At 38.2% G+C, this 12,499-nt stretch overlaps 1 protein-coding gene across 1 annotated transcript; it reads left to right on the top strand.

Moving 5' to 3' along the window:
- The first annotated feature begins 213 nt into the window (after positions 1 to 213).
- On the top strand, positions 214 to 8,314 carry LOC101848188. Its single transcript, XM_005094627.3, has 5 exons — positions 214 to 408; positions 2,229 to 2,392; positions 3,719 to 3,809; positions 4,954 to 5,111; positions 7,222 to 8,314. The coding sequence occupies exons 1-5, from the start codon at positions 396 to 398 to the stop codon at positions 7,366 to 7,368; spliced, it is 573 nt and encodes a 190-aa protein (XP_005094684.1). The 5' UTR covers positions 214 to 395; the 3' UTR covers positions 7,369 to 8,314.
- The last annotated feature ends 4,185 nt before the right edge of the window (positions 8,315 to 12,499 follow it).

The following is a 12,499-nucleotide window of genomic DNA, read 5'->3' as shown; positions in this document are numbered from 1 at the left end:
ACTTGTTACAGAAAATGGAGAGGGATCTGGATTCGTGGGTAATACGAATGCAAAATGCGTACCAAGGAACAAGTCCTTAGACAAAGTCGTCAGTATTGGCTAGACTGGTTCATCAGACTGGGAAAAACCAGACAGGGTCGTCAGCATTGATTGGCTAATCCAGTTGACCACGCTGGGAAAATCCACAGTCGTCCCAAACACAGATGTCAGTAAGCGTTCTATAATATATATATATTATCTTTAACATGCAGCCTCGGATCAAATTTGTGTCCTCTTAAAAGTAGGCCTTGTTCCATAGACAGAATTCTGTATAAAACCTAGACGAAAGTAAGCGTTACACCAACACTACTGGAAGAACTGAGCAGATATCTCAAATACAGAAATAAACCGGCATCATGAACATCGTTGGTGAGTATACAAGTTGGCCTTTTGTCTCTATTTTCACCAGATTGCTGTATGGGTCTCACATTCGAAAAGTCATATTTTGTCTCTGACTGAGTAAATATTTAGCAACAACAACATCGTCAACATCAACGTAGATTTTGGGAACAAAGAAGACAGCGACGATTACAGCAATAGTAATAGTTACAATTCCGAAAGCAGCCAATAGAAGTAACGGCATTGTGTAGTTCACATAATGATTTTCTTGTTCCAGTGTTCCTCTTAGTTGGCAAAGATGAGATCAATATTGTGAGTTGTGGCTGCAAAACAACGTCAAAACCGTTGGTACTTCAGGTACAATTACTCTTTACGTCTATAACCAGAAGACGTTATGGTCATGGTCTTTCAGATTCCTACTGATATTAATCCAGTCTGAAAGCTAGCCGCCCCCCCCCCCTCTCCTTTCCAGCCCATCCCCCTTCCCAATCTCCTTTCCCTGTCCTTCTTTTTGTGACATCCTGATAATGTGAGCATTCAAATTTGACGACATTTAGCCTGCAAATCACATGTTTTCTTTCTCTCGACTAAACCTAAGCTGTTCTTAAACTTATGGTGTGTCAGTAAAAATTTTGACATCCTGGACAACAACTATGACAACCCCCCCCGGCCGTCCTGAGAGTGCATTTAAAATGATTAAAAGATTCATACTATTTTTTAAAGCAGCAATGAAGTACTGAGAGCGTGGGTAGTTAGATCTAGGTAGGACGAGATAAGAACAGATGCCAAATTCTCTCGTACTTGTTGCTTTCAGACAGATCGACCTTCAACTTGTCGTCACTTTTGTTCCCATATTCAATTGGATGCCTCAGATATGATACTAGAACAAAGAAGAAAGCATTAAATGTGAAAAAGATAAATGGTGAAATGGTAAAAGTTTATTGCCCCTATCAACACTATTAGATTATTTGAGAGGCCGGACCTTCGAGAAAACGTCTACCTCCTTAAGGACCGGGTTAAATGTGAAATTCAAGTAAAGTGCCTTTCCCCAGGACACAACGTCTGCCCGTGCTGAAGCTCGAACCCCCAAACCCGCAATTTCACGATTACGATTCTGTGGTCGGTAACACGTTGCCTTTAAAATGATTGGCGTTAAACGTTTATGAAAGCCTTCATCAAAACATAGTGTAATATTGCATCAGTCGACACAAATTATGTCAGAAAAAGATGAATCAAGACGTGAAAAGTGCTGCCACTTTTTCGATACCTGTGGTGGAATAATATATAAAACTTAAGACGTAGGGGGTGTTGATGAGTTCTGCCATTTTGCATTTGTTCGAGTATAAGAAAATCATTTTGTTTGTGAGTTGTGCCAGAATAAACCAGGCCTACTTGAGATATGCCATTTTGTATGCTAGGCCTTGTAGTAGATTTCAGATACATTTAAAATCGTCAGATAATTTCAAGCCATTTGTTCTCCTATATACGACCAAAATATGCCCACATACATGCACTTAATTACTTGCATGCTCAAACACACAGGAACAAATACGCCCAGAAATAGACAGAGAGGAAGGAAGAGAGGTACATAGAAGAAGGGAGAGAGAGTGAGAGGAAGAGAGAAAGAAAGAAAGAAAGAAAGACAGAAAGAAAAAGAGAGAGAGAGAGAGAGAGAGAGAGAGAGAGAGAGAGAGAGAAAGAGAGAGAGAGAGAGAGAGACAGACAGACAGACAGACAGAGAGAGAGACATAGAGAGGTGAGGGGAAGACAGAGAGGGACAGATGAGTTCAGTTCAACAATGACCGACTTACACCAGATCGAAATTTCTCGTCTCATTTCTTCCGGCATAGTGGTTTTGACGTGCATTGTGGGCGTGTCCCTGGCTGCTCCAACCTCTGACCCTTGTGCCGACATGCTAAAGACAACGCAAAAGTGTTTCACTGACAATGGCATTCCTTCGGAAGAGGTAAATGCCATGATCAAGGCTGTTTCAATCGGCAACATGGCAGGAATGGTGAGTTCATGTCCGTTTCTGTCTTATTCTTTGATGTGGTCGAAAAAAAAAGACGCGTGTGATTCCCTTCGAAATTTAAAAAAAAGAAGCATTTTCAGAATGAATGTCAGTCTATCTATCTATCTATCTATCTATCTATCTATCTATCTATCTATCTATCTATCTATTTATCTATCTATCTATCTATCTATCTTTACCAGCTGACCAGAAAAACGTTCGTTCAAAGTAATGTTAATAACTTTGTGTTTATGATCCAACTGGCACCTACATAAACTGAAAGCTAGAACATCCATTCGGATTATGATTTTTATTAAGGTTCATTGCTGTAGCACATCAGAAAGTTGATTCAACACTCATTGGATATGCAATGCATGTTCATTATATCAATATTGATACTCTTCAATACACGCGTGAAGACAATTTTGTTTTTCTTCCTGATTTTAACAGTAAAATTCGAGGGACCAGAATGTCTCTTAAGATCGGTGAAATATTAATGTGTCAGAAGATGCAGAGCTTATTTAGCTTTAAATTCGTATTCTGCATGAGTGGGTAGAATAAGGCTTTAACACTAGGGCTTTGTTATTACATTTTCAAGTTGTTGTTTTTTACGCCACATACATTATGTACGTGTGTGTGTGTGTGCGTGTGTGTGTGTGTGTTTGTGTGTGTGTGTGTGTGTGTGCGTGTGTGTGTGTGTGTGTGTGTGTGTGTGTGCGCGCGTGACTGCTCTGCCAGCTAGCTTTACTCTACAATATGCAACGTAGTAGCTGTGCGAGAACAACGTTTTTTTATATTATGTCTATACAGAGACTACTTATAATCTCATCTTATCTTATCTTATCTCATCTATCTTAGCTTATCTTAGTACAAATGCATAAGGCCAGGCGTGTCCTCAGAGCCGAAGGGACCCAAGCAGTCACCTAAATTTATTAATCTGTAAGGAAACAATCTCTTTAAAAGTCTTGTATACAGATGAATTGGGAATGCTGTGCAATTAAAATGAGCAGAGATTGGGATAGTGGAATTACCCACAGTAGGACTGAACATATTTCTCAAAGGTTTTGTGTTGATGCTTAACTTATGCTCAAGAGCGAAGGAAACAGGGATGCACAGAAACGTTCAGAAAACAGCGAGACCTGTTGATATTTTTTCATTGAGTTCGTTACTTTGTGATCAAAATCCACAACCGCAGAAACTGAATAATTCAACAAACTAATCCGTACACTCACATTGTCCCACAACTTGACGAGCTGTTTACTGTATTCGCGTTTGTACTTTCGTTTTACATGCTTCCTGTTCTCAAAACATTATAATATTATGTTACAGAACTTCACCAACTACTGTGGCGACAGAAAAGATGCCTTCCTGAATGCCAGTAAATGTGTTAGGGACGCTGTAAATACGTGTTCTCCAAACAGTGAGTACCTCTTCCCTGTTTCTAATTTAGATAATGTTCGCTGCAACTAAAACTCCAATGGATGAATAAATTTACAAACAGTACATAATTTCCACTTTATTGAATACATTTAGGAAAATTCGGATAACAGCGGCATACATATTTGTACATATATATATACATAGATACATATGCCCATACTTAAACACACAAATTTACGTACAAAGAATATTTTATCAAAGATACCAAATACACAACATTACACAGACATACAATTTTGCAAACACTCCACTGTTGGTCGTCACTGTCCCGTGCTATGGTATGTTGTTGCAGGACACATCCAAGTGACTACCCACCTTAACAGTATATAACTGACCTATTTTGATATTAGAGGTAATATGAGCCTGAATTCAGAATGTATACTCCATCCCGCCCCCCCCCAAAAAAAAAAAAAAAAATTTAAAAAATATAATAAAAATAATAAAAATAAATAAAAATAAAAATAAAAACACCGAAAAACAAACCAACAACAGCAAACAACCCCCCAAAAAACAACAACAACAACCAACAACAACCAAAAACAACAAAAAACACACATACACACACACTCTCTCTCTCTCTCTCTCTCTTTCTCTCTTTCTCTCTCTCTCTCTCTCTCTCTCTCTCTCTCTCACACACACACACACACACACACACACACACACACACACACACACACACACACACAAAATAACAACAACAAAACAACAACAACAAAACAATAACTTATAAGTCTAAAAAATACCGACATGTCAGCAAAATATTCACGAACCATTGACAAAGAACACCTGATCCAGGTGTGAAATTTCTCAAAGAATCTTTTCCTATTGGCTTTGTTTTCCTGTGGAGGAATTTAATGCTGCTTGTTCTACACAATGACGTAATATATAATTTGACCATACTGTAGTGTCTTTTTAGCTGTTGAATTGTGTTGTTTGCCCAGCCCAAGAACTGGCGTGTATTCTTCACACCTTGCACTGTATTGGAATAAAAAATTCTCCATTGTTTAAAAAAGAAAGAGAGCATCTTCTTTCCAATTCTAAAGTAACAATATTTGAACAATTTCGTCATCATTTCTGTCATGATAAAAAGAGACTTATTAGTGTTTAGTTTTTTGTTTTCCCAGGTTATGATGTTTCTTTAAATTTCGATTACTCGAAATACATGGATGCACTGTGTACTGACAAAAACATCAAACTTGAATGCGTGTCACATTCAGGATTCATAGATGCATTTTCCAAATGTATCAAGGACGAAGCTGCTCGACAATTCAATTCGACCACGGTGAGTTGCACATTTAGAATGCTCTTGTTGCAAAGTTGAAAAGAAAACTGAAATGAGAATAAGGTTCGAAAACAAGTGGCATGGTCCCTCGTTTGTCTTGTTGAAACACACCCTCCTCCAACCTCCCGCCCCAATGTTTCGCTTCATGCCTCACGACGAAGCGCTGTTAAAATGACCAAGTTGGTGTTAAGGAAGGTTGTAGCCAAAATTGGAAAAATATGGGAAAAGGTACTCCATACCTTGTTGGAATATTGTTCAGGGAGACTTCTAATAGTAAGCACCACGACTGCAAACTAGATTGAACAATTTAATGACACAAATGCTTCGGAACTAAACTGAATACTGACTCCTGGATAATCAAGGGTTATTTATTATTTTGGCTGAAGGCACACATCAATTTTAAACCTTGGTATTATCTAGCTACGTAGATTGAATTCCATACTATATACAAACATACTTATTATAACTACTACTACTACTACTACTACTACTACTACTACTACTACTACTACTACTACTACTACTACTACTACTACTACTACTACTACTACTACTACTACTACCACATCTACTACTACTGCTGCTGCTACTACTACTACTACTGCTACTACTACTACTATTGCTACTACTACTACTACTACTACTACTACTACTACTACTACTACTACTACTACTACTACTATTGCTACTACTACTACTACTACTGCTACCACTACTTCTACACTACAACTTTAGCTGCTGCTGCTGCTGCTGCTGCTGCTGCTGCTGCTGTTGCTGCTACTACTACTACTATTGCGACTACGACTACAACAACAAGAACTACTACTACATTGTATTACTATTACTACTTACTACTACTTCTACTACTACTATTGATAAGTGTATCACTGTTTTCTTCTTCTGCTACTACTGTACTGAGGATCAAAAGAAAGGTAACACATTTTGATGATGTAGAAAGAGTAGTTTTTTTGTGGGTTTTTTAAAATAGTCTTTACGCTTTTCCTTTCAAATCTGTGATACTAAGTACTCTAAAGAGTAGGTCATGTTATAATAACAGCCTTTTATTTCTGTTATTGTCACCCACAAATGATCGTAAGTTCAACTCACCATAAGAGAAACCGAGCCATCGACATTCTTTCTGTGTTTCTGCTGCTGCCATGGCGCAAGTCATTTAACGTCAAGGTCAACAGAAAAACTGATCATGCTATCTTTCTTGAGAGACCACGATCAAATATTGTTGCGGGTGCTTGATAAATAGAGACCCGATTTTCATTAAAAGATAAAAAATAGAAAAATGCCGCTATATGGTCTGAGGAAATGCCAATTTCCCACAGAACACTGACTTATTAAAACACCAAAATGTTTATTTTATTTCAAGATCTATTTTGTCAGCTTGTTACCCAAGTGAAAGGAAAAAGAGAAAACTTCCAAAGGTTAGATTAATACACAATTTTAAAAAAGTGGCACCTTTTTGGATCGCCAGTACACCATGTTCGGGAACCAAGGGACACTCCCATAAACTGAATCTATAATTATATTTGTGAAAGTTCGTCACTTTGGCCCCCTAAAACTTCCGAACCACTTAATTTTCGAATTTGACAAAATTAGGTGTGATTCAAAATCATTTAAAGTGTGTACAGTTCTATTGAGGAGCCTTCAGTTTTTCAATAGTTTCGTTTAGATCTAATCTTGGGAAAGTCGGTCTTCTAAGACGCCACTGTAAACAAGTGAGGTTTCCGTTCAATAGCCGTGCGCACTGTTGCTTTGAAATCCTGGAGTGCAGAACCATGAAAGCGGATTAGAGAATCAATCTATATATCATTAGATCTATATCTAAACCTTCTAAATTTTTGCACCTCTCAGGATGTATTGCTCCTTTTCAGTATAGTCTAAATATAGTAGGCCAATGACTTTCAGTTGATGTTAATGCACCGATCATTCCTTTCAACGAAAGGGGGCCCAGCTAGTCTCGTAATATTTATACTTGAATCAAATCTTCAAACACTTTGCAATAACAGGCAAGTGACCTCACCTCTCCCCCACACTAACTGACTCTTTACCCTGATTTCTGTTCTTTGGTTTATGTATGCATTATATTTATCTATTTCAGGTGAGTGTATGTGATCAAGGAAAAATCTCTTTGTCTTGCGTAAAGACAGTAGTGGGGGCGTGCGACGAGCATACTGGTGAATTCTACCATGATTTTATGCAGCCCACAGTGGAACAAGCGTGCAAAGGGAATACTGTTCTTGGCTAGATTTGACAGCGTGCGTGGAAGGATCTGAGCACCTAAACTGTGAAGGGAACTAACAACAGACTTTGGCATAATGAATTTACCCAGTCGAAATCATTGAGGACGTGCATTCTGGTTATTCGAACGCTTGAAGACGCCCTATTTTGAAGAATTATAAAAAGAACAACTTAGCTGTTCACACATATTAGAGGTTTTTTTTCAGTTCAGATTTCTCTGTTTGAAACTTGAATGCTCAAATCCGTGTTACTAGTTTGTGTAAATTAGGTTTGAAATGTGCCATGATATTGAGTCCGCTACGCCTTGCAAACTTTTAAAAACATTTTTTCGGGGTCAAGGGCCGGTTTTCATACTTTAAATGTGTACCAACTGCCAAATATCATTAAAAAAATCTTAATGGGAGTTTTGTTTCGCAAGAAGAGATTCGTTTTGAATTTGGGAATCCAATCAATTTAGTTTGGGTTATTCTGAGCATGCAAAAAAAAGTATACATAATATTTGCAGACAATTATAATGTTCAACGATTACTCGTCTAAAGTAATCACTACTGTTCATTATTTTCTTTATTCACGCCGTCTCTCCCTAAAAAATCTGCCTCTACTTTGGAAAGTCGGGCCTTACATTGAATAACATGACTTCATGACTTCATGACTTCATGACTTCATGACTTCATGACTTCATGAGTTTCATTCGAAACTTACAGTTTACAAAACAAATTTTTGATATTGAAAGAGTGGTGTATGTTGTGAACCAACACAAAATAGGAAACAGATAGGAAAATAATCATGCTGTTTGTTGTCCCTTGCAGTTTGTTCTGCTCTCCTTGTGTCTAATGAAATTGAACGGAAAGATAAAATACTTGTATTAAAAACCAAAACATTCGGAATAACATCTAGAAAATGAAAGAAAAATTGTTTAAGAAATAAACGTACAAATTGTAAAAATATGAAAAGTCGTATTTTGTGTTTCTTTACTCGAACAAAAAAGAGTGTTCGTCCATATAAATGACGTCTGTATTGTAGCGTTTTGGCGCTTGGCTGTACCACGTTTCGATTACCGAGTGGGAAACATTTTTCTTTGAGTATCTCGGTTTTTCTGCTGGGACGTTGAATCTTTCTTTGCCTAGGCTCGCCCTGAACATGCAAACAAAACACAGGAGAGTATTCGTTTAGATAACTGTAGTCCGTGCTATTGAGGTTAGGCGATTTGTTGTTGCTCACAAGAGTCCAGCAGCTTATTCCAAAGTGGAATCTCGGTCTTTCTGCTGGATTGACCTTGACTGGAAGGGTCGAACTCCTCCTCCTAAATGATCTAAACGTTTTCAATGCGGGTGTAAAAATATTTACACTAAAAAAGTCGTCCAGATACCACAATCCAACGACAATGTTGGAAGCTCTGTACTTTGTGGAGATCATTTCAATGACAACTGTTCCAAATCTCCGGTGGAGCGGCGGGATATTCGATCCGAATGTTCTACCCTTGCTAAATAGCAAAAAGTTATGGTGTTTCATCTTAGAAAGACAAGCAAAAAGTTGTGGTTTATTCATAAGTGCCTTCCACCGTCAAGATCATTACTTTCTTGATTTTGTTATATCATATGTTGCGGCGCAATGGAATCAGCTGCTCGTATATTGTTTGTACACTTGGAGTTTTTGGAATACTATTAAAGCCTTTTCATTTGCATTGCTTTTTAGGGGGGAAAATCATTTTAAAAAATAGAAGTTGACGTATTTGCGATTAAAGACAATGGGGATCGCCTGCTGTTTGACAACTTTCCAAGCTGTAGTGTCCTTGGAAACTACAAAGTTACATTTCATACATTTGCTCGGGTATTTTGTACCCAAAATCTAGCGTCAATTATCTTAATTTTTCAATAACATTAATCGTAATGTTTGCTTCACGCCACCATCGACATTAAATAACTTCAACAGTCTTTGTTCCGAACTTAACACGTATTTATTTCGTCAACAACACGAAATCACGTTTGGAATAGGTACCTGTGAACACACGAATAACATAGGTACATGAGAACACGAACAACAAGTGCGAATGAACATGCATATAACATAAATCAATTGAAAATTCTCTAGACATTTTAGATTGTTCAGGCGTGGGCTGCTTCGACACTATTTCTCAAGACCATGCAGGTTGTGTGGGATACTGCATCTCAGAATAGAATATTCAATGAAGTAATTTCCATGCAAGGCAATCAATATTATTATTGTAAGTCTATTGGGTGTTAGACTAGGAGCCAAAGTAGCATGTCATCCAACACGTTGGAGATTTGGCTGATTTCCACCCTGCCTCAGCACTTCACTCGCTGAACAACTGACTAATTAACTGACATCAGAATAATTCACTGAAAAGCAGAATTGGAGAAGAAAGTACAATCTTTGTAGAGTACATTCTGAGAAAAGAAGTTATAACGGTGCTCTATAAGTGTAAGAAATCATGGGAATATTGATTTCTGTCACAAGCACACAGTTTCCAAACCCCTTGCGGTACCAGCCACTGTGTGAGTACCGGCATGCGTGCTCCGTCGAACAGCGTTAACACAAAGTGAATTTTGTAAGCCTGGCAATCACAGCTCGTTTTATTGTTGTTGCTGGACTAATATTTGTCCACGATCTCAATTTGAGTTTGTAGCAATAGTAAATGGTGTAGGAACAAACTGTGCCATTTGCCGGGAAAACATTTTTAACGGCAAAGAAGGGGGTGGCAGGGAGGAAAAAAAGGGGGAGGGGGGCATCCCCAAGCTGGGTCAATTTCCTAAATCTGTTCCAGATTCTTTTAAAGTCTATTTTTCAAACCCCAGCCAGAACTGCAAATGTCTATTGATTAGATTTTGTTGAAAACTGAGTTTGGTTTTAATAACATAAGAGTGAACTGCGGCCAGAATCTGGACAATTTTATAACAGTGTAAACGTATCATTTTAAATAAAAACATAAATACACCGATTTTGGGGTTTGTAAAAATGACAAAGAACGCACGTATTGCAGTAAATCTTCGAGGAGTGTTGCAATTATTGTGTTAGGCCCAGTAGTCGTTGTGACAGTGTTAGTTTTAGGGGTAGCGGAATTGCTGTAATGAGGATGGAAAACGCGATAATAGTAGCAGCGACAGTAAATAATAATTCGGAAAACAATACGTAACCTTACTGTCCTATTGATCTTTGTTCCCAATGTTTCATTATTTGTTTGTTATTTTCTTTTACCTTGTTCAATATTGTGAGCTCAAATTTGTGACTTTGTGTATATCTACCCTAAGGAAACGGAGTAAATAAAATAGGAAGGGACACTTTTCTGTTTGAGAACTGAAAAAGAATACGGTTTTTAAATTTCCGGTATTAGTAAGACCGCAATTTCACAGGCTGTGCTGTGACGTTTGTCTTATGACGGTTTATACCGGTGTATACCATCACGACTTATGCTGTTTAAAACGTGTGTCCTGACGTGATGAACATGGTTTGGTACAGGTTGAGAGAAAATGATCACTATTCATTCCCGCGTCCGTCTCCGTTGTTTACTTCCAGTTTTACCATGAATCCTGTTGTATTTTGGGGGGTGGAGAAATGGTGTGAGGTGGGACAACAAATGGACACGGATGATCATGTGTTTGTCTTATTTACTTAAACAGACATACCAGCTCATCTGCTTTTGTCTGACGATGGCCAATACATCCAAAGAGGAGAAAATTTCTCCAGCAAAAATAAAGAATTCGAAGAATTAAAGGTTAAGATGACTTTCTAATCTTGCCGCTTGGACACGGTGTGATATGTCATTAGATATTGACCTAGAAATCACCCACACACCTTCTACGTCTCAGCTAGAGGCAAATCGACGTCTGTGTAAATGCTGCTTCAACTTTGATTGTTACCATTTCTGCCAAGGCACCTCGGCACAGCTTATAAGTTATTACAGCCCAAGTAACAAGGGTTCGTAAAATCATGGACGGTTCAAGAGACAATGTCGGGTTGGGGGGGGTGGGGGGTGTCCGTAAGACGTTTCTGAAAATCAAATCTCTAACACTTTCAGCTGAAATGAAATCTGATCTGAACTCCATTGTGGTTCATGGAGGCCACTGGCATCCAGTGGGGTTTTATTTGGAGATACAGTAAGGGACATACTGCCCTAGATGCACTGAAAACTGGGAAGTTAAGAGACGTAATAAGATTTTTTGGTGTAAATGTGTCATTTGAAAGGAAATTACTTTTGAAAGTGTTTAATTTCCTACATTAAATTTCGGCTTCTTAGAGAAGCAGGATTTAATATAAGGCTGTCATTTGATCCGACTAGCCATGACGTAAAGGCGAGGAAGATATAATTAAAGCCATAAAACACGGTAGTGTATTTACATTTTAATTTACTACATATTATCTACTGTACAGCAAGAACGTGGAGGAGGGCTGTATGTGGTATAGAAGGTTCGAAGTTGTCAGAAGTGGGTGTCTCACGCACTGTCCGGCATGCCAGAAAAACACGGTTGACACTGAAGAAGTGAGAGTAAGTCTCTGCAAATCAAAGGAGACAGGGAAGGGTTTATACTTTTGTTCTTTTCTGCAGTTTGGATGTTGCAAAACTTTGATTATCTTTGTACAATCCATCTGTTATTTCTGTTTGTTTTCTTGCTATTTTTTAACCCCCATTGGACACAAAAATACAACACACAAATATTTAATATTGTAAGTCTCACTGAGCTTGATAAATTTCAGGTGGTCTTTATTTTGGTTACTTTGATTAACGGATTGAAATGAGTTTGAGAATGATTAAAGCTACACAGTGCTTTAGTTCTAATAGCATAAAATCTCCACTTCCAGAAGCCAGAAGATCAAGATGAGAAAAAAAAATAAAAGGGAGGTCTTCAGGTAGCCTATTGTTGGGAGAGATATTTCTCAACGTTTTTTTGTTTGTTTAAGTAAAAGTTTTATAACACTTGCAACATGTCAGGTTTATAAAGTGCCGTCTCATAGATTTTGAGATGTTATTAAACATGGAGATGCGACAAGAAAGCACTGAGGTCGCGAGCTCTCAATGCCACCTTGCGGCTGTCGCGAACTCCGGTTGAGCTGTTTGCGTGACGTCACCCGACTGGACTGGGGACAATTTTAAATTGTCATTTCAGAGCTGGTGTTTCACG

This window comes from Aplysia californica, unplaced genomic scaffold, assembly GCF_000002075.1.
Source record: "Aplysia californica isolate F4 #8 unplaced genomic scaffold, AplCal3.0 scaffold00086, whole genome shotgun sequence".
NCBI lineage: Eukaryota > Metazoa > Mollusca > Gastropoda > Aplysiida > Aplysiidae > Aplysia > Aplysia californica.
The sequence above is the reverse complement of the archived record's forward strand: the minus strand, read 5'-3'. Positions and strand labels throughout refer to the sequence as shown.